The sequence below is a fragment of the Erythrolamprus reginae genome, chromosome 1 (assembly GCF_031021105.1).
Source record: "Erythrolamprus reginae isolate rEryReg1 chromosome 1, rEryReg1.hap1, whole genome shotgun sequence".
NCBI lineage: Eukaryota > Metazoa > Chordata > Lepidosauria > Squamata > Dipsadidae > Erythrolamprus > Erythrolamprus reginae.
In genome coordinates this window covers 286696384-286723978 of record NC_091950.1, presented here as the reverse complement: position 1 = coordinate 286723978, position 27595 = coordinate 286696384, and the positions used below count along the sequence as shown (strand labels likewise).

Here is a 27595-nt window from a genome sequence, read left to right as displayed (position 1 = left end):
TCCCAGGCATGTTTAAATTCAGTTACTGTGTATTGACCAACCACGTCTGCAGGAAGTTTGTTCCAAGCATCTACTACTTTCAGTAAAATAATATTTTCTCATGTTGCTTCTGATCTTTCCCCCAACTAACCTCAGATTGTGCCCCCTTGTTCTTGTGTTCACTTTCCTATTAAAAATATTTCCCTCCTGAACCTTATTTAACCCTTTAACATATTTAAATGTTTCCATCATGTCCCCCCTTTTCCTTCTGTCCTCCAGACTATACAGATTGAGTTCATTAAGTCTTTCCTGATAAGTTTTCATGCATTTATAGTGGGGGTGTCCCTCTGACCTTCCTGCCAATCAGCTTAAAGCTCTGTTGGGAGAATTAGCGGTCTGTTGGAGGTCACCACAACACGAGGAACTGTATTAAGAGGTCACGGTATTTAGAAAGGTTGAGAACCACTGCTGTTAAAAGGATGCAGCTGGTCAAGCTGTCTGCATTCTCCACTATCCTGTCAGAGCTGAAGAAGCTTCTTGGATAGAAGCGAAAAGCTTTCAAAGGAAAGGAAAAAACCCCCAGGAAAGTCAGTTGCCTCCTGAAAAAAGCACCTGCTTGGGTTCTGAATGAAGGAGGACCTAAGCAAAATAAACTAGCTGAGGGAGGCGACAGCATTCTGTTTCTTTAAAAGTTACATAGAAACCAAATCGAGAAGCGAGCTATTAAAGGCCGCCGCCACGTCAGGAGAACTTCCGGGCGGCGGCAAAGCTTACGAGACCTCCGGGAAGAAGAGCGAGGGAGGGAGCCTGCCTGGTCACTTCCCTCCTTCTCGCCTCGACCGGCGCGTTGTTGTCACAGTGAAAAGCCTTACGTGGCCGGACTGCTTTGCGCTCCGCCGGGCGGAGGAAGAGGAGGAAAAAGCCATCCCGTCATGGAGGCTCGCTACAATCTCAAAAGCCCCGGTGAGTCTGCCGAAGACAGGAAGGAGCAAAGGCGGGCAAGGGAAGCCGGCAGACGCGGAAGTCTTTTGCGGGAGGTAGATGCGTGGCTGACAGCGCCCTGGGGGGGTGGGGGGGAGGCACCGCCAACGCAAGCCCGAGGCTTTGGTGCACGGCTAGGCCGGAGCCGGCGGGGGCTCCGTCTTCTTGCCTTTTGCACCGCTCCCGTTTGCTCCTTGAAGAGGAGGGGGGGGGCTCTTCTGAGTTCTCGTGGGCGCTGCTCCGTCGTTTCCCCCATCAGGACCTTTCTGCCATCCAAGGGACGAGGCTTGTATTATCTGTCTCTGGCTGCCGAATTGCCTAAAAAAAAAGAGGCAGTGAGAGGAGCCGGAGAAACCCTGGAACCCATCGGGCGGATGATGGGAGGGGAGCGGGACGAGGACTCTTAGTTTCGTTCTGCTATATAATAATAATAATAATAATAATAATAATAATAATAATAATAATAATAATAATAATAATAATAATAATAATAATCTCATTTGATATGTATTAAAAATATAATAATAATAATAATAATAATAATAATAATAATAATAATAATAATAATAATAATAATAATACCGAGTTGGAAGGGACCTTGGAGGTCTTCTAGTCCAACCCCCTGCTCGGGCAGGAGACCCTACATTACTTCAGACAACTTCTGTTATTATGAATATGTAATTCATTCCCTCTCTATCTATCTATCTCAACACCACACCCATCATATCTTAAAAGCTTTAAAAGACATACCTATTTTAAAGAACCTTTAAAAATAAAGGCATAATTACACAACATTGTCCAATCCATTCTACTGCCAAATGTAGAGGATATTAATTGAGTGGATAGGTTTATATTCGATGGGGCATGTACAGTTGATTCAGAGTTAGTGGGTTTTTTTTAAACGACTCGGTGCAGTGTTGTCAAAAGATAACATGTAAAGTTTCATGCAGATATAAAATTTCTGGATTATTATGGTGGGTGTTTTTCGTTGTTTACTTGAAGAATTGCAATGTCATATTTAGGGTATCTTCCTATGAAGTGTTTTATTTCAGGGAAGTCCAATTCATATTGTGTAAGAGGTTACTTAAATGTACTCTGACTCTAGTGTTATCTATCTTCTGTTCTCCTTTCCTGCCCCTCTCCTTTTTAGTACTATGAAGAAATGGACAGATGCTCCATCCCTATGAATTTTTCAGCTATTCACTTTCCTTTTTTGAACTCTATATAAGATATATAAAATATAATATTCAACAATGACATAATGTCTCTGCAACAAAAACTGTCATGATAGGACAGATAGAAATCAGATGTGGCAGATTAAGAATTGTCTCAGGACAATGTGTTCAGATTTTATTTGCTGGAAGATTGATCGTTGCTTTTCATACCTCCCTGTTCTCCAGAGAAAAATGTTCCCATATAACTATTCATTCATAGAAAAATATTCCATCTGCTCTGAATAGAAAAACAAAAATAACATCAGATTTTATTTGTGCATAGGAATAACCCTCGTTAATTGTTACATATCTAGCCAAGTTGGAAATGTAGAATTTGATTAGCCTTCACACTACCCACAAAGAAGTTAAGGAAGTCCACACTCCTGCAAATGTAATATTAAAAAGGAAAGATAACTCAGCTATAGCAATTGAGCCAGTTTGGTCTAGTGCATGAGTGTCAAACTCGCTGCATCACATTGCCATCACATGATGTTTTGCAATGTTTTTCCCATTTACACAGCTGGTCTGGCCTTGGCCTGCCTATGATGCATCCGAACCACAGTTTGACACTCCTGGTCTAGTGGTTAAGGCTGTAGCCTAGAAACCAGGAGTCTGTTCTTGTCCCACCTTAGGCATGAAAGCCAGTTGGGTGACTTTGGGCCCATGCCCCTCTCAGCCTAACCCACCATACCAGGGTGATTCCTCTGGGAAAAAGGAGGAAGGCTTTCATCTTAAATTATTAAATAATAAAGCTGTGATATAAATAATAAAAAGTTATGCTACACAGTTACAAACAGATCAAAGCTGGGGTTTTTTAAAAGATAAGGAAAATATATAAACTATCATATTTTTCAGAGTATAAGATGCACCTTAGTTTTTTGGGTGGAAACAAAGGGGGGGAAATCTACCTCTTCCTCCCAGCAAACAGGACAAATGATATACACTGTTTGCTGTATATTTCTGTGCATGTATGTCTGACCCATAGAAATAGCAAAGAATTGGAAAAATGTACATTATGGCAGTAGGTTAATGCCAGAAAGTTTATTAAATGTAGTCACATTAACTCCGTCCAATTATTTAAATAGACCTGCTCCAAACATGACTAAGTCAAGGTTTAACTCATCTGCCTTATCTTAATCTAAATAGTAGGACCCTTACATTTCAGATTATACTTGTACAGATGCTGTTAAAATTGATGTGGCTTTCTTGAAGTATACATTATTCTCTGCTATTTAAAAGAAGATACAATAGCAATGACCCTCTTCAGACCAAGCATTTATTTTAAAAAGCTTCTTCATTTTGTTAAGTTATCTAGAACGATAATAAAGCAGTCTTTTAAAAATAGGTAATAATTTGAACATTCCATAGACATTTATAGTTTTTGACTTACCTCCTTGCATCCAGATTCAGCAACTAAAAGCACAAGAAAACAAAATTCTGCCTCTGCCTTTTACTTCCAGCTATTTGCCTCCTTGCAGTTTTGGTTTCACTTTCATTTTGTGGGCTTGCCTGCAGCTTCAATCAGCTGCTGGTCAGAAGGCTGGTAATCAGTTGCTTATGCTAATCAGACTCGCGCTGTTGCTGCAAGGAGTTAAATTGCTGGGAGGCAGAGACCAAACTATGTATAAGACACACCCAGGTTTTCACTCTCTTTTGGGGGTAAAAAAGTGCACTGTATACTCCGAAAAATACTTATTTGCACTTACATTGAAGTTGTACAGATAAGAGTTATAGAACTGGAAGAAAATAATATATAGTGGTACCTCTACTTAAGAACTTAAGAACTTAATTCGTTCCATGACAAGGTTCTTAAGTAGAAATGTTCTTAAGTAGAAGCAATTTTTCCCATAGGAATCAATATAAAAGCAAGTAATGCGTGCAAACCCATTTGGAAAGGAATAAAATCTCAGAATTTGGGTGGGATGAGGAGAATGAAGAAGAGGAGGAGGACAGTCACTGCCAAAGGAAGAAGGTGAAGCGAGGGAAATCAAAAAAATCCAAAATTGTAGGGCCTTTAAAAAAAAAGAGGAACTCTGAGGCGGTGAGGAGGAGCACACGCCTCCAATATACCCAGCGCGATGCTGCCTCCCATACACTGGCTGCTGCTGCTGCTACTTGCTGCCTCTTCCTTCCCATGCTGAAAGGCTCCCCTCTCCTCTCACTCGCTTGTAGTCAGTGCCTTTCCTTTGCTGTTGACTCCTTGGCTGCCCAGAGCTAAGGGAGCGTTTCTTTTCTCTGGGCACTGGCAGAGGTTTATTCCCTCTCCAAGCACCCAGAGAAGGGAAAATGCTTTGTTCACTCTGGACTGCCAAAGCCTCCTTAAGCACCACCAAAAGGCTCCTCTGGCAGCCCAGATGGCTGGGATTAAAGGGGGAATGGCAGGAAACTGGCCAGGCCTTCATGTCGCTCTCAAATTTCCTGGGGAATTTTTCCGGGCTCGGGTTCTTAAGTAGAAAGTGGTTCTTAAGTTGAGGCAAAAAAATCTTGAACACCCAGTTCTTATCTAGAAAGGTTCTTAAGTAGAGGTACCATTGTATTTTCTTACTATATAATGCAGAATTGCTTCTATCAGACTTTTCTTGACTGATGAGCAAAAACATCAAGAGATTTCCAAAGGGATAAAGGTTTGGATAACTAGATATATTATAGAAAATACAGTATATGAAGCCACACCAAGAGAATATCAGTGGTTGTTGTGTATCAGATGTGCATCCTATTTATACTGAAATTAAAGTTAAAATCATTGTGCTCCTTTCTTCTGAGTGATGCAGCAGGCTAGAGACCTTTGTCTTTTGGGCTTGGTTTCCATGTCTTTTGTTTGAAAACAAGAACACTGAACAAGCTGTTTACATTAAACAAGAGCAAAACATAATGTCTTACCTTTTTTTAAAATGGGCATTTGTTTCAGAAAGACTTTGTCGCTATCCAGGAAAAAAAAATACTTCAGGTCATAGTGCATAATTGAATGCACAACAATGATGAAAGGGGGCCTTTATGAAAAAGATTGAAAATTAAATGAAAGTTTTTGTAATGTTTTTATACAAATTTATAGCATTTCATATCTAGAATACTATGTACAGTACTGGCCACCACATTTGTAATGGAATTAGATAAAGGACAAAAGAGCTGTCAAAAAAAATCAGCTTGAACATTTTGTTTAGAAGGAAAAGTTAGTACTTTTGGGACACTAGTTTTGAAAGAAAGTGATTAGAGGGACATGATAGAGATGTAAGAATGCCTGAGGAAATTGAACAGGGAAACATTTTTCTCTCTTTCTCAAAACCCTGATCATCTAGTGAAGTTGCCTGGAAAATTTAAAACAAATATACTTTTTACACAGTGCATTAACTTGTGGAAGTCATTGTCACAAGATATGGTGATAGTGTTGTGAGTGTTCCTTCTCAGTCTCAGGAAGTAACAGATTCTGAGGATGAGAAAACAGAAATTTTAGCTTACCCTGATTTAAGAAGGTTATAAGGAGGCAGTGGGGAAGAGCGTAGGAGACAATGATTTAGAAGTTAGCATGGAAAGTGGTTCATCTTCAGATAATGAGGGAATAGCTGACAGCCCATGGGTGAATCCTAGGTTCAGGAGGTTTGCAAAACGAAGAAAAGAAATTCTTGGGAAAAAGTTTTGAACCTGCAAGTGTTAGAATTGTGTAAATAGCTCATGTGTCACTTCCTGAAATCAGCAAAAAAGAATGTGCTTTTGGACAGCCTGCATATTTGAAATATGGCGTGATTCATAGCCCTGGAAAAATTAAGCTTTTGATAAATCATGACAGACAGTGCAAATTTAGATTAACTAGAAAACCGAGTAAAGCCTTTTTAGCACCGATAAGAATCCTTCACTTAGAGAGAGATTTATAGCCTTGCTTCTGTAGTTTTTGAGCTTGGAATGTGAATTGCATCGTAAAAGTATTTCACTGTGCATAATCTCACAACACTGCTTGTAATTGTTGCTACTAATGATCTGTGTAAGAGAGAATAAAAGATTTATTTGTTTGAAGATCAAAGCATTGGGAAAAGATTTGTGGATTGGCTTAGTTGGACCAGAACAGATAGTGTAGAACAGTGATTTTCAACCTTTTTTGAGCCGCGGCACATTTTTTACATTTACGAAACCCTGGGGTACATTGAGCGGGAGGAGGGTGGTGGCTAAATAAAGTTTGGACAAAAAAATTCTCTCTCTTCCTCCCTTTCGCTCTATTTCTCTCTCCCTCCCTCTTTCTCTGCCTTCCTTCTTTCTCTCTCCATCCCTTTCTTTATCTTCCTTCCTTCCTTTTTGCTCTCTTTCTCTCTCCCTCCCTACCTCCCTCTATGTCTTTCTCTCTCTCTCCTTCCCTCCCTCTCTTTCTTTCTCTCTCTTTCTTTCTCTTGTTCTTTTTCTCTCTCTTGCTTTCTCTCTCTTTCTTGTTCTTTCTCTCTCTCTCTTGCTTTCTTTCTCTCTCTGAGCTTCACGGCACACCTGACCATGTCTCATGGCACACTAGTGTGCCGCGGCACACTGGTTGAAAAACACTGGTGTAGAACATGAGAGTCTTAACCTTTTGGTTTGCCTGGGCCACATTAAGCAAAGAGGAATTGTCTTGAGCCACATATAAAATATAAACAGTAAAATTAATATACAGTAGTACCTCTACTTAAGAACTTAATTCGTTCCATGACCAGGTTCTTAAGTAGAAACGTTCTTAAGTAGAAGCAATTTTTCCCATAGGAATCAATGTAAAAGCAAATAATGCGTGCAAACCCATTAGGAAAGAAATAAAAGCTCGGAATTTGGGCGGGGGGAGGAGGAAGAAGAGGAGGAGGACAGTCACTGCCGAAGGAAGAAGGTGAGGTGAACACCCCCTTTTGCCTTTCCGCACCCAGATGCTCCGTGGAAGAAACAGCGTGAGGGAATCACCACAGCAAAGTGGTGCCCAGAGAAAGGAAAATGCTCCGTTCACTTTGGGCTGCCAAAGCCTCCATAAGTGCCACCGAAAGACTCCTCTGGCAGCCGAGAAAAGTCTGAGGTGCTGGTAACTACAGACTAGTCAGCTTGACATCAGTTATAGTTAAAATGATGGAGACTCTACTCAAAAAGAGGATAAATCAGCACCTAAAAAACAATAACCCATTGGACCCAAATCAGCATGGCTTTACTGAAGGCAAATCATGTCAGACTAATCTCGTTGATTTCTTTGACTATGTCACAAAGATGTTGGATGAAGGTGGTGCCGTGGATATTGCCTATCTGGATTTCAGCAAAGCCTTTGATACGGTTCCACATAAAGAGCTGATAGATAAATTAGTCAAGATTGGACTTAATCCCTGGATAGTTCAGTGGATTTGCAGCTGGCTGAAGAGCAGACAACAGAGAGTTATTGTGTCAGGTTACAAGCGGTGTGCCACAAGGGTCTGTTCTGGGTCCTATTCTTTTTAATATGTTTGTGAGTGACATAGGGGAAGGTTTGGTAGGGAAGGTTTGCCTATTTGCCGATGACTCTAAAGTGTGCAATAGGGTTGATATTCCTGGAGGCGTCTGTAATATAGTAAATGATTTAGCTTTACTAGATAAATAGTCAAAGCAATAGAAACTGCAGTTTAATGTTTCCAAATGTAAAATAATGCACTTGGGGAAAAGGAATCCTCAATCTGAGTATTGTATTGGCAGTTCTGTGTTAGCAAAAACTTCAGAAGAGAAGGATTTAGGGGTAGTGATTTCTGACAGTCTCAAAATGGGTGAGCAGTGTGGTCAGGCAGTAGGAAAAGCAAGTAGGATGCTTGGCTGCATAGCTAGAGGTATAACAAGCAGGAAGAGGGAGATTGTGATCCCGCTATATAGAGCGCTGGTGAGACCACATTTGGAATACTGTGTTCAGTTCTGGATCAATACTGTGTTCAGTTCTGGATCAACCTACAAAAAGATATTGACAAAATTGAACAGATCCAAAGACAGGCTACAAGAATGGTGGAAGGTCTTATGCATAAAACGTATCAGGATAGACTTAATGAACTCAATCTGTATAGTCTGGAGGACAGAAGGAAAAGGGGGGACATGATCAAAACATTTAAATATGTTAAAGGGTTAAGTAAGGTTCAGGAGGGAAGTGTTTTTTAATAGGAAAGTGAACACAAGAACAAGGGGACACAATATGAAGTTAGTTGGGGGAAAGATCAAAAGCACCATGAGAAAATATTATTTTACTGAAAGAGTAGTGGATCCTTGGAACAAACTTCCAGCAGACGTGGTTGGTATATCCACAGTAACTGAATTTAAACATGCCTGGGATAAACATATATCCATCCTAAGATAAAAATATAGGAAATAGTATAAGGGCAGACTAGATGGATCATGAGATCTTTTTCTGCCGTCAGTCTTCTATGTTTCTATGTCTAGGATTAAAGGGGGAATGGCAGGAAACTGGCTAGGCCTTCGTGCCACTCTCAAATTTCCTGGGAAATTTTTCCGGGCTCGGGTTCTTAAGTAATAAATGGTTCTTAAGTAGAGGCAAAAAATTATTGAGCACCCGGTTCTTATCTAGAAAAGTTCTTAAGTAGAGGCATTCTTAAGTAGAGGTACCACTGTTTATAAATCACATAATGTTCAAAGTTTATGATCCTGTGCAGCCGCCAGCTGACCAGGACTGCATGCAGCCCATGGGTTGGGCACCTGATATAGAAAGTAAAAGGATGATCTTGATGAGAAGCTCCATTATCAGGGCAGCAAGTAGGTAAACATTGCAGAAATCCAGATAAGGATGGAGAGTTCTAATGCCATCTCAGAAAAGCACTCTCCTAATTCATATGAATATAAAAGATGGAAGAAGGGAAATACATTCAAACTTGCAAGTATGTGATAGTAGCCAATCTTTTAAAAACAATTTGGGGGGGGGGGCTATGTGGCATCTATTTCTTAATCTGGTCTACATTGCATTACAGTTTGTTGAATATATATTGCCTTACTAAAGAAAGCGTAGTGTACTGGGACCAACGCTCTTCATTCTCTACATCAATGACCTTTGCGATTACATCACAAGCAACTGTGTCCTCTTTGCCGATGATGTAAAACTCTTCAACACCACCGATAACACAACTACTCTCCAAAAAGACCTTGACGCTGTTTCTGAGTGGTCTAACACATGGCAACTCCAAATCTCAACTAGCAAATGCTCTGTACTACACATTGGGAAGAAGAACCTGAACTCCAAATACGAACTGAATAATCAAATTATCACAGATAATCCCCACTCGGTTAAAGACCTTGGTATACTAATAACAAAAGATTTAAGTGCCAAAGCCCACTGCAACTATATAGCCAAGAAGGCTTCAAGAGTTGTAAACCTAATCCTACGTAGCTTCTGCTCTGGCAATCTCACACTACTTACCAGAGCTTACAAAACTTTTGCCAGACCCATCCTCGAATACAGCTCATCTGTTTGGAACCCATATCGCATCTCAGACATTAACACCCTTGAATATGTCCAAAGATACTTCACCAGAAGAGCCCTTCACTCCTCCACTCGAAATAGAATACCCTATGAGACTAGACTTTCAATCCTGGGCCTAGAAAGTTTAGAACTAAGACGCCTTAAACAAGATCTAAGTATTGCCCACAAGATCATATGCTGCAACGTCCTGCCTGTCGGCGACTACTTCAGCTTCAACCACAACAACACAAGAGCACACAACAGATTTAAACTTAATATTAACCGCTCCAAACTTGACAGTAAAAAATATGACTTCAGTAACCGAGTTGTCGAAGCGTGGAACTCATTACCGGACTCCATAGTGTCATCCCCAAACCCCCAACACTTTACCCTTAGATTATCTACGGTTGACCTATCCAGATTCCTAAGAGGTCAGTAAGGGGCGAGTACAAGTGCACTAGAGTGCCTTCCGTCCCCTGTCCTATTGCTCTCCTATATCTCCTATATACCTTTCCTCTATTCCTATATCTCTTCTTCTATTCTTTCATTGATATATTCTATTCCTATATCTTCTTTTCTATTATTTCTTAGATATATTTTACTATGAGTATCTCCTCTATAACCTTCATCATGTATTTTACTATGTGTATATTGATATATACCCACTAAAACCCTCATTGTGTATTGGACTTTTATATCCTTTCTTTATATATAATAACTCATGTCTATCCTCTTCAATATGTATTGTGCATTGGACAAAATAAATAAATAAATAAATAAATAAATAAATAAATCAGTACGGCTAAGATCCAAAGAACAATGCCATTAGTTCTTTGTATTCAGGAAACTCTGAACAGCTGTTTCTTTCCCATGCTGCATTTTAAGCCTGTCCTGAAACTCAGGGACTTTCATTGCGTAATACCAAATCATGTTTGTGGTTGTTACGCCCAAGCTTTTGTATATAACTAACCAAAACCAGCTGATCTGGTACAGTTACAAGGGAAAGAAATCCTGCAATATAATGTGATGATCCATTGTTAATTCAACTTTTTAATAAATAAAAATATATTATTAAAGTAAACCTAAAATAATATGTAGAAAATTGAAAGATAGAGATGGATGATAAGAAAGGCACTTGGTTGCAATTTGGAAAACCAACATTCAGAAATGAATTAGAAGAAATGTCATAGAGACCACAGCCGTTAAACATCATTAGACCTGTTGTACACCTTTGGTTTTATTGCTCTTCTTCTATCTTCCCTCTGATTTCTTTTTTAATTCTCCTGAAATAATCTTTCCCCCCTGCTGTACGTGTACGTTCCTCACCCCTCTTTCCCCCTCTCTCTCTCTCACACACACACACCAGTGGGAAGGAGTTAATGCAAACCACTTCTAAAAAAACTTTGCCAAGAAAACTACAGGGACCTATTCAGGTAGTTGGCCAAAGTAAAAAACTGACTTGCACACACCGTAAAAACTCATAAAAATATTGTTTTATTTCTTGTAGGCTATATAAATTTTGATTTGACCAAAATAAGGCACATGGATTTTTAGATATGTCAATTTATAATTTGCATGTTTACATATAGTATATATGGATTTAAGCCATAGTACGTGACTTAAATTTGAAGTTAAGGCTTTTTTTTTTTTTTTGCAATATGTGGCATTGTTAATGTTTATTGTGGGAATTTTAAAATTATTTTTACTGTACCATACTATTACAAATAATGAGTTATTTGTAATGGTACAGTACTTGCTCCTAGAGTTAGAGTTACCTTGATAAGAATAATTTTTGAGAATTTTTACACATAAATGGTTGCCAAGAGTTGAAAATGCAAAGCCTTCAGGGGGTTTTTATGCGTATGTCTTCTTTTTAGTATAATGGTTGACTGTTAATGTCTGTTAATGTTCTATTTCATAAACTAGATAAAGAACAAAGTGTTTTAATCCAGCAGGTGGCAATCTCTCATCTGAGAACAAGGCATTATGATTTTTATGATTTGCATAATTTGTATAATGTGAAAACAAATTCACTCAAAAAATCCTTTTACCCTTGCAGGAATACCTAATAGTAAGCTTCTTTTTATTAAAAGTATAATTAGTCCTCAACCTGCAACCAGTCATGGGGGGAGGGAACATAGTGGGGGTAGCAAAAGTGGAGCTAATAGTACTTAATGTATATTTTTGAGTGCCTGTGTATAATATGTATGTACACATTTGGCATATACACATATAGGATTAAATAGTATATTTTGGATGTTCAGTAATAGTAAATATCTTGTATCTCTTTGAGGCGAGGAGAGACCAGGCACCCTTACCCAAACCCTTGATGTGAATGACGTCATGTTGGCCACCTTTAAGCCAGTCACATGACTTTTAAGCCATGTCCTGGTCACATGATTGTCAAGACACTCCCACATGGCTGGCAAGCCACTCCTACTCAATCGCATGGTTGACAAGCCACTCCCACCCAGTCACGTGCCCATCAACCCACACCCACAAAATAAGCTATGCCCACAGTGTGGTAGTAAAAATTGTTGTGGCCCTTCACTGCCTGCAACCATTTGTTTAATGATCGCTCAAAATTATAATGGCCCTGAAAAAAGTACCTTATGATCAGTTTTCACACATATGACCATTGCAGCATCCGCATGGTCCCATAATCAAAATTTAGTCATTTGGCAACTGGCATGTATTTATGACGGTTGCAGTATCCAAGGGTCATGTCACCATCATTTGTAACCTTTCCATTGGCTTCCTATAAGCAAAGTCAATGGGAATAAGCCAGATTCATTTAACAACTGCACTGTGGCAAAAATAGTCACGATTCACTTAATTTAGCCCATGCTATGACAGAACATCATTTTTATTCCATTACTTCATGCTCAGTATGTGATTCACCTTTCTCCTTCCCTTCCTTATTCATTTACAACCATTAAAATATCAATTATGTGATTAGCAAACTTGGAAACATTAAAATATTTCCCCTGTAGATTAGTCTGAATCCAATTACTGAAACAAAAACTACCAAATTACATTTATTTTCAGATATTCTATTGCCCTTCAGGACATGGATATTTTCCCCAAGCTACAGTATAATATCATTTAATATTATCATGATTTAAGTTCAAGTTTACTATCTTTTTCTAAACACAACATTTTGGAACTTCCTTTGTCATTAAATGTTGGGAATAAGTTTTGATGTGCTCAGCCAATAGTTAGAACAGTAATACTTCACATAGTCATATGCTGTTATTTTTCTCTCTCTCAGCTGTAAAACGTTTAATGAAAGAAGCTGCTGAACTGAAAGAAGCAACTGACCATTATCATGCTCAGCCTTTAGAGGTTAGTGGATGCCCATTTTGTATGCAATTCATGCCTAAGGGATTTGGATAAATTAATTTTAGAGAATTAAAAGGAGGCAAGCATGGATGTTCCGCCTCTGAACCTCTTTTTAGTGCCCTCTCCCCATCATCTTCAATCATAATTGTCAAAAATCAGCAGAATGGTTGTTAACCATTTTTGATGGAAAGTAAACAGATATATGGCCTAAGAAAGACATATGGTAGTTTTTTAAAAAATAAAACACCAATGTTCTGCCCAGCACAGGGGGGGTGTAACTATTGATATCTTTGCTGCCCCAACCAATTTTGAGTACGGCCCTTAAACAAATAGACCTAAGAAACAACGGTACAGATAGATGTCATTGAGCAACTGCCCTGTTTAGCAACCATTTGAAGTTATGTCAGAGCTGAAAATATGGTTTTATGACCATCATCCATCATTGCATCTTGTGATTGCATTTTTTGCACCTTATAACCGGCTTCTAACAAGCAAGAGTCAACAGAGAAACCTGGCAGTAAAATTGGAAGACATAATCATGTCAGGCTTAAGAATCTGCAGTGACTTGCTTAGCAAATGAGTGGGACTAATAAATTGGGATAGTAAAGTCAGATTTTTCATTCAAAGAAATAAACTTTAATATGCCAGTTATGGCCTATTTAACCAGAATGATGCAGTCAGGGTAATATTACTTCAAATTTGATGCATTTTTGAGGGAGAGTGGTTGGCTTTTTATATTTCCATTTTTTCTTTTGTAGGACAATCTTTTTGAGTGGCATTTCACTGTAAGAGGTCCTCCAGATTCAGAGTTTGATGGAGGAGTTTATCATGGAAGAATAGTGCTACCACCAGAATATCCTATGAAACCACCAAGTATTATTCTCTTAACGGTAAGAAACTTCAGGTGCCAGTTAGAAAACCACAAATGCTTTGTTAGATTATAAGATCATTGTTTAAAGTCTCAATTACTTAATATGTAAAATAATTTTAAGGGGGGGGGGGATTAAGCAATTGTTTTTTCTAATCTTTCACTGTCAACACATAGCTATTAAGTTACACTGGATTTTTAGGATTAAGCTATAATCATTTCCCCACTCCCTTGTATGATATCCACTACATCAGGAATGGTTCACAACAATAGCACACCTATAAAATCTTTAACTAGTAAAATTACATGAAATACAGGTCAAGTTTTCATCTAGCAGTTAAATAAATTGACCCTCTATTCCCTCAGGGAAACTAGCAGTTATCTGCTCTTTTATGCAGGAAGAATTGGAAATTTTTGAAGAATAGACAGGCATGATTGCTTTCACAGGCAAAGGAAAAATAAGTTTACAATTTTTGGGAGTGATTATCAGCATCAAGTAATATTTGGGACCATTCCAGTTGTTTCCTTTTAATTGGTATTGAGAGTTATAATGTATTACAATAATAAACAGATCCATTATTTAGGAAATAAGAAGTAGCTTTTTATTCATGTATGCTGGAAAAGCAGTTTGAGCTTTCTCCCTCACTCTGCCAATGGGGCTGCTCACTAAAAACCTTTCCACACCAGCCTTTGAGAGCAGCCAGGTCATCTCATCAAGACTGTGACAACACAGCTGCCCTTTAAGGCCACCACGGAGCTGTTTTTTTCTGTTTTTCCATCATTCCATATCTTGCTGACTTCAGCAAAGCCACAACAGTGACACGCCTCAAATTCATTTGCCACACAGTGAGTAATGTTAAATTTTAGGTTTTCTTTTTTAAAAAAGTTTGATGAAATGATTTTTCTTCTTCTCAATTTTGTCTTTTTAAGGCCAATGGTAGATTTGAAGTGGGAAAGAAAATTTGTTTAAGCATCTCAGGACATCATCCTGAAACATGGCAACCATCTTGGAGCAGTAAGTATCAACTATTATTGGCAGTGAGAAAAGTTTGATAAAGAAAAAAATGTCTGCTGTTAAAAAGACCATAGTACAGTACCTCAGTACAGCAGATTTTATAATTCATTTTCTTTCTCTTTCTCTTTCTCTACAGTAAGAACTGCCTTGCTTGCTATTATTGGATTTATGCCAACAAAAGGAGAAGGAGCCATAGGATCTTTAGATTACACACCTGAAGAAAGAAGAGCACTAGCTAAGAAGTATGGGTTAAATTTTGTGTGAAATAAACAGATATTCTCAGTTGTATTTCTGAATAAAAATGTTCTTGGATTTTGAAATTGATTTTCAGGCCTTTCAGTATCTGAGAGTATATTTTAAATCAATATAGTATAAGCTTTTGCAAACTGCTTGTGAGCATTATGTTGGGGTTTATCTGTTTGTGAACATTATGCTGAGGGCAGGGGGAAATAGAATAGCAAAAGCCACATGTTCTTAACCTTATCTATATTATCTATATTGATTCCTCTTCTTTCAACTTGCCTAGTTTTTAACCACTTATCCAAATCTTTTTGGGCAGGTGAGAGGTAGCATAAGAAATTTGGGGGGCAGCTCAGATGATGACTTTTTGCATACATCGCTAAGTATGATTTTCATTTTGAAAATAAAGCATCTCCTTTCCTCTTTAATTTCTGATAGAACATCATTTTTTTTCTAGAAAATTTTCAGCAGATTTTTATTCCAAATACCCAATGAGATCCATCTTTCTTTTGGGATTATGAAATTGTAAATATCTTGGATTGCAGTCACACTTAATCCCATGGTATCATAATACCAGAGGCATCTACTGATGTATAAGACCTGCTATTATTATTATTATTTATTATTATTTATTAGATTTGTATGCCGCCCCTCTCGAAGACTCGGGGCGGCTCACAACAACAATAAGTACAGTAAACAATGATACAAATCCAATTAATAAAAGTAGAATTAAAACCCGTTAATATTAAAAGCAATCAATACTACACAGTCATACCATTCTCAGGTGCTATAGTCAAAAGAGAGGGGGGAGTTAATCTCCCCATGCCTGGCGGCACAGGTGAGTCTTTTAACATCTTGCGGTAATTGATTTTGCAATTACCTAATTGATCAGTAAATCTCTAGATAAGAAAATAATTTTAATTAGTAAAATGAATAGCTATTTGGCCCTAATTTTTTTAACTATCTGAAAGGATTTGTCTGAGAAGACAGCGGGGTGATATGTGTGTTCTTTAATCATAATATTTTGTGATTTTTTTTCCCCTTTATAAAATGGAACTAGTCAATTATACAGTGTTCTTCGTTTAGTCCACAGTGCTTATGTCAAGAGCTCTGTTCAGGTATAGCCTGGATTCAGAAAAAATGTGGTTTTCTATGAGTAGAGATTTTCCAGGAATGGAAAATTTACTTGAATCAAAATCTTATGCAGAAAATCTTTACTTCAGTTTGGTATGGTGATTCATGTTTTTTATGGTTCTAAAAAAAATAAAAATAAAAAGTACATTTCATATCACTTTATTGCTTACTTCCCTAATATTGTATCCAGTTCTCCAACAAAGTATTTTTCCATATGAGAGCTTTTGATTTTTTTGAATGTCATTTTGAATATAATATAATTCAAAATTTATAAAATAGCCTGGATTTTTTTTAACAGAAAGTAATGTATTTTAAATATTATGCAGTCTACGGACAGTCAGAAAAGAATTGCAATTCAGATCATACCAGTTTGCATTACATTTTTTGGAAAACCCTTAGCTAAACCTGCCCTTGGTACACATTGCTTGACTGTTTCTGTTTGTCTTTTCTTGGCCATGGGAACAGCTAACAAATCATGGTCTGTGGTTTATTTTCCATGAAATGTGAAGGAACATCCTTGGCTTTTCTACCTAGTCAAATCAGAGCAAGTAATGACTTCTAATTCCACCTGGGTAGGAGAAGAAAAAAAAGTAGACAAGCAAGTTATAAAATTAATTTGTTTAGCTGTTTCTGTGGGCAGAAGGTCAAGATGAGAAGATTGATGGAGAAATATTCTGGCTTAGTATGTCATGCAAACACACTCATTAACCGGTCAGTCTTGTTTCAGAAGTAAATCCCATTGAGATATTATTGCCGTTTTCCGTTTTAATTTATTCTTTGTCATAGTTAATTAACTATACTACTGTTATTCATGTTGTGTTTATACTTCAAATAAACCAAGATTTATTTCCTATATGATTTATTGAACAGTTAAAATACTGCAAATATTTGAAGCAATCATGACTTCATCCTGGGTTATTCTCCCTCTGATTTTGCACCTTTGTAAATCAGTTAAAACTTACCTGGGGCATAAAGGCAATCTAGATTAAGAGCTATCCTGATATATGTGGATAAAAGGTAGGTTGGTTGGTTAGTTGGTTGGTTGGTTGGTTGGTTAGGAAGGAAGGAAGGAAGGAAGGAAGGAAGGAAGGAAGGAAGGAAGGAAGGAAGGAAGGAAATGAAATGAAAGTGCTTCATCATTGAGCAGGTTGCAAAATTTATTAGAAATTGATTACTGTGCTTTAGAATATATTTTGATGGATCTAATGTAATTCTAAATGACTCTAAAAGTAGAATTAAAGATGATGACTTGTTTTTACTCTTTTTACAATCTTAAACATCTGGGCATACAGTTATGCTGCAGATGTATAAACAGAACTACTCTGGCAGTTGTCTGGGGAAAGATGTGATCTTCTGCCAGATTGTATGCACTGCTGTATCCCCAATTGAGCCTTCACGAACACACCACACATTTCACAGATAAGTCACCATCCAAAGTTAAGGCTAAGCAAGGCTTAGCATTGCATGCAATATGTTATGTTGATGCTTGCTGATTGTTAAATTAACATATGGTCTTCTATTATTTCTTAGGTCTCAAGATTTCTATTGTGAAGGATGTGGCTCACTTATGAAAGAAGTCCTCTTACCATTAACTTCAGGGAGTGCCTCAAGCCAAGCTGACCAAGAAGCCAAGGAACTTGCCAGGCAAATCAATTTCAAAGTAAGATAACTATTTGTTCTTCTTTTCTCTTGATTACTTTGGTGCATAGGACAGTACCTATGGAGGTGGATTAATGCTGTCCAGAAGATAATACTAATCAAAGCAACGTGGATTAAATGGGAAAATTGTTCCTGAATGTCATAGTTCTGTCTCCATTTCACAGAATCCAAACTCTCCCTTCTTTCTTAGCTATGTTTGATTTAAAAATTGATACAGCTAATATGCTTGGTGAAATATGTCAGGTCCCACGCCCATAGCAGAACTTTAATTTTTCCTCATGAAGTTTAAGTTTAAGTTTAATCAGATTTGTATGCCGCCCCTCTCTGCAGACTAGGGGCGGCTCACAGCAATAGCAATACAATGTAAGACAAATCCAATAATTAAATTAATTTTTAAAAAAAACAACCACAAATTAAAACCAATCATACACATTAGCGTACCATGCATAAATTTTATAAGCCTAGGGGGAGGGAACATGTCAATTCCCCCATGCCTGATGACAGAGGTGGGTTTTAAGGAGCTTACGAAAGGCTAGGAGGGTGGGAGCAACTCTGATATCTGGGGGGAGTTGGTTCCAAAGGGTCGGGGCCGCCACAGAGAAGGCTCTTCCCCTGGGCCCCGCCAAACGACATTGTTTAGTCGACGGGACCTGGAGAAGGCCAACTCTGTGGGACCTAACTGGTCATTGGGATTCGTGCAGCAGAAGGCGGTCCCTGAGATAATCTGGTCCGGTGCCATGAAGAGCTTTATAGGTCATAACCAACACTTTGAATTGTGACCGGAAACTGATGGCAACCAATGCAGACTGCGGAGTTTTGGTGTTGTATGGGCATTTTTGGGAAAGCCCATGATTGCTCTCGCAGCTGCATTCTGCATGATCTGAAGTTTCTGAACACTTTTCAAAGGTAGCCCCATGTAGAGAACATTGCAGTAGTCGAGCCTCGAGGTGATGAGGGCATGAGTGACTGTGAGCAGTGACTCCCGGTCCAAATAGGGCTGCAACTGGTGCACCAGGCGAACCTGGGCAAACGCCCCCCTCGCCACAGCCGAAAGATGTTTCTCTAATGTGAGCTGTGGATCGAGGAGGACGCCCAAGTTGCAGACCCTCTCTGAGGGGGGCAATGACTCCCCCCCCAGGGTGATGGACAGACAGATGGAATTGTCCTTGGGAGGCAGAACCCACAGCCACTCCATCTTATCAGGGTTGAGTTTGAGTCTGTTGACACCCATCCAGACCCCAACAGCCTCCAGGCACCGGCACATCACTTCCATGATGAAGAAAAAGTGGGGAGGATAGATTGCATTCTGGAAACAGATGCATTATAACTGGTTATGGGGCACAATGGCTCAGTGGTTAAAGATGCTGAGCTTTGTCACCTGGAAAGCTGATTTCCTGGGTTCAGGGTAATGGGGTAAGCTCCTGTTCCTTTCCCCAGTTACTTCCCACCTAGCAGTTTGAAAGCATGCAAATGTGAGTAGATAAATTGGTACCATTTCCATGGAAAGGTAAGAGTGTTCCATACATTTTTTACTAACCACATGACCACAGAAAATATCTTCAGACAATACTGATCCCCTTGGCCAAGAAATGGAGATGAGCACAATGGTCTAGAGTTGGACACCACTGGACATTTACCTTTACTTTAACTGGTTATATTTATAATTGAACATGCCCCTTTCATTGTACAAGAGAAAACACAGCAGGTTCTCAAAGTCAATAATGCTGCAAGCAGTTCAGAGTGGTGAGGGTTACCTGAGTAATGTTTTCTTCCCATAAGAATGAAAAGCCATTCTGTGGACTGATCCGGCATTCAATTGGAGTTCACTTCATTGCCACCTCCTAATATCTAGCATCGTTTATATTTTATGGAGGTGCTTTTTTTTGGTTTGCTCTTCAGGGACTTAATAAACTAATCCCAAAAAGGAACAATTTGATTTTCTTTCTGTGTCATATTTCAATCAATCATCTATTCCAGAATTGTCTTGTTTAATAACATGTTCTCCTAAGTTTAACAGGATGCCTAAGCAGAGATATATCTCTTACAAAGTGTCCCATAATGTTGCAAGACAACTGCATTATGTTACATCTGTTCCCGTAATTGATTAGAATTTCAATGTCCTTTTGATGTAATAATTTATGGTGTTTTCTCATTTTGCTTAAGGCTGAAGGTAATTCTTCTAGAAAATATGTTACTGAACCTTTAGATATGTCAGAATTTAATGATCTTGGGAATTCCACTGACTACCAACAAGAAATTACAACTCCAGCATTCCAGGATACCATCACCAGTGAAATGGTGGGTATTTAATAAATGAGGCACAATCTTGGAAAAGTAAAGTTAATGCTGCTTATCTGTAACTAGAAACCTATTTAAATACAGATAATCCACAAATTACAACAGTACATTTATTGACCGTCCAAAGTTGCAATCATTTTGAAAAAAAAAAAAGACTTATGATCAGTGTTCCCTCTAATTTTTTTTGGGGGGGGGGGGCGGAAAAGTATAGTGTCTGAGCGACAGTCCCTTCGGGACTGGGCGGCACAGAAATAATAAATGAATGAACGAATGAATGAACGAACGAACAAACAAACAAACAAACAAACAAACAAACAAATAAAAAACCCACCCTGTTTTGCCTCAGAGAATTTCAAAATAAAATACTGTACTGTGTGTCTATAACAGTGAGCTCATAATAGGGCAACTCTATCAATATCAAAATGCCACTTAAATAGTTGAGCTAGTTTCAAACTAGATTTTGATTTTCTTTCTCTCTTCCTTACTCCCATTCTTTTTCTTTCTCTTTTCCTTCCTCTCTTTTTTCTATCTGTTTCTCTCTCTTCCTCGCTTCCTCTCTCTCTCCTTCCCTCTCACTCTTTCCCTCTCGGCTTCTGGGCAGGTTTGGAAAACTCTGAGTTGATGATGATTTTTAAGTGAGCGATTGCTCACTGCTCAGCTTAGAGGGAACTATGCTTATGATTGTTTTTCACACTTATAACAGTTGCACCATCCCCAAAGTCACATGATTGGATACTTGGCAACTGACTCATATTTATGATCGTTGCGGGTGTCCTGGAGTCATGTGATCACCTTTTGCAACCTTCTGATGAGCAAAGTCAATGAGGAAGTCAGATTCACGCAGCAACCGTATTACTAACTTAACAACTGCAGTGATTCACTTACCAACTGTGGCAAGAAAAGAATAGAATAGAAACAGAATTGAATTGAATTGGATTCTTTTTTGGCCATGTGTGATTGGACACACAAGGAATTTGTCTTCGTGCATACGTATATAAAAGAAAAGACACATTTGTCAAGAATCATGAGGTACAACACTTACGTAGGGGTCAAATAAATAATCAGAAAAGTTTTAGGGGAAAACTCTCTCTCTTAATGACAAATTGTGGGTTCAGTTGTGGCTGTAAGTAAGATTGTACATGATAGCATTTGATTATAAGCAGCAGTATCCATTGGAGTAGATCAATTATGTTGAAATGACAGGCATGATGGACAATCAAATTCCTGCCCCCTTTTAACATCTACTACATGTGTGTAAACAGTTGATTTGTTGCATCTACCATTTTGACATCATTGGCTCTCCCAATAGCCTTGATTAAAACCACCAAGGGTTTTTTGCATGTCTTTATGGTCTTTGCCTTTTCTGACTCTTACATACATATAAAAGTAAGTGGTACCCAAGATGGTATTTGTAAATACTTGCTTTTAGCTTCTTTGTCATCAGCTGTAGTTCCTCATTACCTTTTCTTCCAACTTCTCTATCACTTTTAATTTATTCAGAGAGGGGCAGCATACAAATCTAAATAATAACAACAACAACAAAAACAACAACAACAACAACAACAACAATAATAATGTGCTTATAATCAAGTAAGGAAACTGTTTTCTTTTGAGTGAGTTACCTTTTTAGAATACAGGTAGTCCTCAACTTACGACCACAATTGAGCCCAAAGTTTATGTTGCGAAATGAGAAATTTGTTTAGTGAGTGTTGTTAAGAGAGTAAGTGAGCCAAAGGGAATCACATGACCACAAGACACTGCAACAGTCATAAATATGAACCACTTGCCAAACAGCCAAACAAATCACAGGATCATGGGGATGCTGTGATGATCATATGTCATATGTCACTTTTTTCAGTGCTGTTTTAACTTCAAACGGTCACTAAGCAAAATGTTGTAAGTCAGGGATTACCTACCTGTATACTTAGGCAAATGTTTTATCACCACAGTAAGAACTTGTTCATAGACCCAATTTCTCGTTAGTCCAAATCTTTAATGATATACAGTACATAAGAAATGTGAGTTTTGCTTTGCTCTTTAAAGATTTTCAGCATTACTTTAATAACACATTTCCCATTTCTTCACAAACACTTTAGTAAATATAACTGCATGAAGGAAGATTAATTTTATCCATTTTAAATTATTATGATTTTTTTTAATTATGACATTGTGGGTTTTTTTAATTATGACATTAATACAACCAAGGAGAGCTGGTTATATAATCTTTCCACTTTGAAAGTAACTGAGACTTGCTGTTGATCCAGGACAGCTGCTGCTTTGACTGTAGATGCAATCTAAATTCACTGATAAATTGTAGACAAATCCCAGTTAAGCTGTATGAGTGGGTGTATGGGTTTTTAGAGTTGATGGGCTACAGATTGGTTAAAAAAAATCATGTCAAATCACATCAAAGCATCTGTTCCTGGGTACAGAGTATTTTTCAGCTTTTTAAGAGAAGTAGACATGCTAATATTACATAGATTTTCCCAATAAAGTTTTTTTTAATATATGCAATTGCAATTTCATGGCATTGACTTTATTTTTCCTCTACAAGGCTCATCACTTTTGAATGTGTTTGATACGTGCTGCTCTTTTACTTTCTTTTTGCAAACTGATCCATTGTGAACACTAGAAATAAACACCTTATTTTATTTTTTGTGGGGGGAGTAAACAGAATGCTGCTACCTTGTTTTAAATGAAATTATTTATTCCTATTACATTTTTGCCAGACTTTTCAGAGTAAGCACCCTCCATAAACAAAAAACTAAGTTTGTTAGATGATTACTCCTTAGTTATTCAAAGTAATATTTTAAACAATCTCCTCGTTGATTTCTCTCTTTCTCACTCTCATACCTTTCCCTCTCCCCTCGGTGATGCTTTATATAATCTCTTCCAGTATCCTCATGTGGATATTAATACAGTAGAGTGGACAGATACCTGCAGGAACTCACTAAAGAGCATCCATTGGGCCAATCTCTCCTCCCTCCACTGACTAGTGCTTGATTTCCACTTTATTAAATCAATACCTCTCATTCATCAACCCTTATAGGCAGTTCAAGCAGTTCAACCCTTGTAGGCAGTCAAAGTAGTTAACATCAGTGAAAGTCAAGTTTGATTAGGAGAGGTATAATTCACCCATATTTTGATGAGGGTCCTCCACCAGAAGTCATTCTCCGGGGCTGGACTACAATTAAAAGAAGTCCAAATATAGAATACTCTATAGCTAAAGTTTATATGCCTGCTCAACAATTGTCTTTAAATAGGAAAGGTTGGAAACAGGGAGATAATTGTGTCATTTAATCCAGAGAGAGTTTAAGTACTGTCACAGCTTTTAGAATTCTCTAACTTCTTGCCAATCATGCTCTGCTTTTCTATGGACTTCCAAAGGTCTTCGTGTTAGAATATAATTGATTCCCTGTTGTGCTGGGAACAATTAATATTAATATATTATGATTCTGATTAGCAACATTCTACTTACATAAATAATAGCTAACTCAAGCAAGATGACAGCTTGCTGTTCTCATTTTAAATACTTGCTAAATAATTCTACACTGTGGGACATTTTGTTTTCAGTTGTTTTGCTGAGTTCATTTTTCTCACTTTTAGTCCGGAAATCCATCCAATTCTGCCACTTCAAATCAAGAAGAGATCCATTCTCAACCTGCATCCAATAATACTTCAGTGAGTCCTCGCCAAAGACATAACCAGCAAAGAAGAGCACCAGGTTCAATCAACTTCAATCAGGTTCAGCAGCCAAGAGCCAACACAAGCCACATGGGATCAAATATGCTGATTCTCCTTCTTGTTTTAGTATTGGCAGTACTAGTTGTTAGACGTATATATCTGGCCAATGACTATGTATTTGAATTATGAGATATTCTCATTGTGAAGACCAGTGACTTGAACGTGTTATTGAAATGTTCTATGTTTGGTATGTCATGAGGATTGTTTACATGATTACTTTTTGTATTTTCTCATTTTAAAAGTGAATGCCAATGTACCTGAGGAGGTGCATTAATATTTTCAAGGAATATACACTTTGATAGTGGTGAAAATATGGATGATTAATAATTTGTACAAACTGACAGATTACCCAAAATGTCTTTTGAGAATATTCTGCATTAGCAGGATATTTAAGGGGGAGCGACTTACTGTATTGTGCGCAAGCTTTGATGGGTATTTTTAACTGACAGAGCCCTAAAATTGACTTTTATGCCATTATGAATTTATTGATAATTATTCAAATTAGCAAGACAATAAGGGTTTATTCATGACAGGGCTCTTTAAATTGAAATGGAGAAATGTTTGCATAGTAAATTTATTAAATAAAGGAAAGTTGGTAATATAAAGTAGGCACATTTATTTCCTACCTAAATGAAATGAAATGCTGTAAATTGTGAGCATTGTTTTTTTTAAAGTGGGGAGAATAGAATATACTTTACTTTTTACTTTTAATTGTCCTGAACCTAGAATAATCTTTTGCAAGTTTTGAAGGCTACTTTTAAAATATTCAGTTGTGTATATTTTGATTTTTTAAAGCTGATCCCCCAATCCCCCAAATTGTTGTGTAATATTTACCCAAATATTATTGACTATAACTTATTTCAGAAATATACATAATGCATTGAATTGATTGTTCATGTGCCCATCATTAAAAAAATAAAATGCTTTTTAAAAACCCATGAACAAAGTTAGAATACTTTCATAAGTTTATTTAAGAAATGCTTTAAGAAAATTAAAATTTATTATTAGTTGAAATTGCAAGCAACTGATTCTAAGTAGGAGCTAAAAGACAGTGTTGTCAGCCTTCAGAGTAGATCAAATCAGGAAACCGACTCCACAGGAAGACTGGAACTCTGCTTTTTAAATTAGGCTCTAGTAACTGACCCACGTAAGCTGGCTGTGTTTCTCCCCTCAATCTTTTATCCCAGGGAGAAGCCAGTCTGAGCTTCTTCCTAATACTATCTCTTTTCCGAGGTTTTAAAGGATGCCCTGTCCTTTTTGTTCATACACAGTAACAGTTTCTGATTACAGTGGTACCTCTCCTTAATGTTGTACATACTCCTGGTCAGTTGGACGATGATGAAGAGCTTGAGGATTCTGATACAGATAGTGTTTATGAATTAGTGGTGGACCCGGGGTTACAGGTAGTAGAATAGGTGAGAGGCCAGCCATAGGATGTTGCTATGAGTCCAGAATCTAGCGGGGAAGAATTAGACGTTCGCTGGGTCGATCCTAAATTCAGAAGGGTCCAAAAACGTAAGGAACAAGTGTTTGGAAGAAGATATTAAGGGGAGGAATGGGTTAAATACTGGAGTGATGTATTTGGTACGTCAGGGGGTCAGTGGGGAAGAAGGGTGGAGTTTCAATGTTGTAGAATAAAAATGGAAGGTGTTCCCGTTCAGCTCCCAAGCAAGCAAACTCATTCTCTGTTATTTTCTAGTCATTTCTGATGTTTTTGAATCATGCTGTGAGTACATAAATCTTGGTGAACAGAGGAGGCTGGGAGGAATGCAAAAGGAATGTAATTAGGAGAGATAACGGGAGAACAGGAAATGTGTTAGTATGAAGTGTATTTTGAATGAAGGAAGAGAATAAAGATGGAGTTTCTTTGTTTATGAAATACTGCATTTAGTAAAAATTATTTGTAATAGTTAAAATTCTACCAGAAACCAGAACACTTAAGAACTTAATTCATTCCATGACCAGGTTCTTAAGTAGAAACGTTCTTAATGTAAAAGAAATTAATGCGTGCAAACCTATTAGGAAAGAAATGAAAGCTTGGAATTTGGGTGGGAGGAGGAGGAGGAAGAAGGGGGGAGGACGGTTGCTGTCAAAGGAAGAAGGTGAGGTGAGGGGAATCAAAAAAATCCAAAACTATAAGGCTTGAAAAAAAAGGGACTCTGAGGCGGTGAGGAGGAGCACACGCCTCCCATACACCCGGCGCAAGGCTGCCTCCCATACACTGACTGCTGCTGCTGCTACGACCTGCTGCCTCTTCCTTCCCATGCTGAAGGGCTCCCCTCTCCTCTTGCTCACTTGCTTTGTAGCCGGTGCCTTTGTTGCGCTGTGGTGACTCCTCAGCTGCCCAGAGCGAAGGGAGCGTTTCTTTTCTCTAGGCGCTGGCAGAGGTTTATTCCTTGTCCAAGTGCCCAGAGAAAGGAAAATGCTTCGTTCGCTCTGGACTGCCAAAGCTTCCTTAAGTGCCACTGAAAGGCTCCTCTGGCAGCCCAGAAAAGCCCAAATTGGCTGGGATTAAGGGGGGAATGGCAGGAAACTGGCCGGGCCTTTGTGCCGCTCTCAAATTTCCTGGGAAATTTTTCCGGGCTCAGGTTCTTAAGCAGAAAATAGTTCTTAAGTAGAGGCAAAAAAATCTTAAAACACCCGGTTCTTATCTAGAAAAGTTCTTAAGTAGAGGTACCAGAGGTACCACTGTATTTTCTTCAAATCTGTCCCCTCAGACTACACCTCAGATGTAGTCAGCTTCTAATTTGTTTAACTATTTCCCTTGGCAATTAGGTCACATGTACAAACACATCATTTGTAGATAAGCAAGAAATCTCTGGAATTAAAACCAAATCAAGAAAACAATAGCAGAAGGGAATACTGATTTCTGATTTTTTCAATTTAAAATTATCTGAAAGTTTAATTTTAAATGAATAAAAGTTGGTATGGATAAACTGGATCAGAATTTGAAATACAATGAACAGATGATAAACATATAATTGCTGAAATTGCAAACCTCTGTTGAAATTTAAAGCCAGAAGAACAGATTTAAAAATATATGAAATGGTGTATTTTATTGAGATATGATGCCAGAGAAGTTATCTAGAATGTATAAAATTACTTCAGATGTATGTTGGAAATATGAACAACATGAGACATTATATTTGTTAGTAAAAATGTAATAGAGTTCCTGGGGACTTTCCAGCCTATAAGCCCAGCGTCTCAACCACTTAGCCAATTATGTTTGGTGGCATTTAAAATAAACATTCTCAATTCCATTGTGTATTGATCTTTAAAATCCTCTCAATCAAAGAATGCATTTGAATTCAAATTCTTTTAGCTGTTTGGTGGACATGTAAAAAAGCTAAAATTCAGATACATACAGTACTTTGAGAGGATTTTAAAGATCAATACTCAATGGAAACCAGAATTTTTCCTTTTAGGGTGAATAGATAAAATATTTTTTAAAAGTTATGCAAGATTATCGCAATAGAAGAATACTGAGGTGAGCTTACTATATACACAGAGATAGTTCAACATTATTTATTTGTTTTGTGAAGTACGTATTGGTGTTATACATAGATATAATAATATGATACTAGTAAGAGAGAAACATTCAGACAGGAGACGGAAGGCACTCTGGTGCACTTATGCATGCCCCTTACCTGACCTCTTAGAAATCAGAAGAGGTCAACAGTAGATAGACTAAAAGTAAAGTTTTGGGGGTT

At 37.9% G+C, this 27595-nt stretch overlaps 2 protein-coding genes across 3 annotated transcripts in view; both read left to right on the top strand.

Moving 5' to 3' along the window:
• Positions 1 to 390: 390 nt before the first annotated feature.
• UBE2J1 (ubiquitin conjugating enzyme E2 J1) lies at positions 391 to 24823 on the top strand. The gene is made up of 8 exons (XM_070733200.1): positions 391 to 942; positions 12857 to 12930; positions 13686 to 13817; positions 14726 to 14810; positions 14947 to 15052; positions 17715 to 17844; positions 20007 to 20141; positions 23748 to 24823. Exons 1-8 carry the CDS (start codon positions 912 to 914, stop codon positions 24012 to 24014), a joined length of 960 nt encoding a protein of 319 aa, XP_070589301.1. The 5' UTR covers positions 391 to 911; the 3' UTR covers positions 24015 to 24823.
• Positions 24824 to 25487: 664 nt separating this feature from the next.
• The window catches only part of LOC139156956 (gamma-aminobutyric acid receptor subunit rho-2-like), a 34281-nt gene continuing 32173 nt past the window's right edge, over positions 25488 to 27595 (top strand). Inside the window, exon 1 of one of the 2 annotated variants that reach the window (XM_070733199.1) lies at positions 25488 to 25611. In XM_070733199.1, coding sequence (XP_070589300.1) covers positions 25594 to 25611 — 18 coding nt within the window. In that variant the 5' untranslated portion in view covers positions 25488 to 25593. The remainder of the gene's footprint in view (positions 25612 to 27595) is intronic. The other variant, XM_070733198.1, reaches the window with a different exon arrangement.

What these genes read in the sequence shown, in the direction of transcription:
- UBE2J1 (XM_070733200.1), top strand. Translation starts at nt 912, where the DNA reads ATGGAGGCTCGCTACAATCTCAAAAGCCCCG. An exon ending in CTACAATCTCAAAAGCCCCG is followed by an intron (nt 943 to 12,856) that starts GTGAGTCTGCCG and finishes TCTCTCTCTCAG; the next exon opens with CTGTAAAACGTTTAATGAAA. An exon ending in ATACCATCACCAGTGAAATG is followed by an intron (nt 20,142 to 23,747) that starts GTGGGTATTTAA and finishes TCTCACTTTTAG; the next exon opens with TCCGGAAATCCATCCAATTC.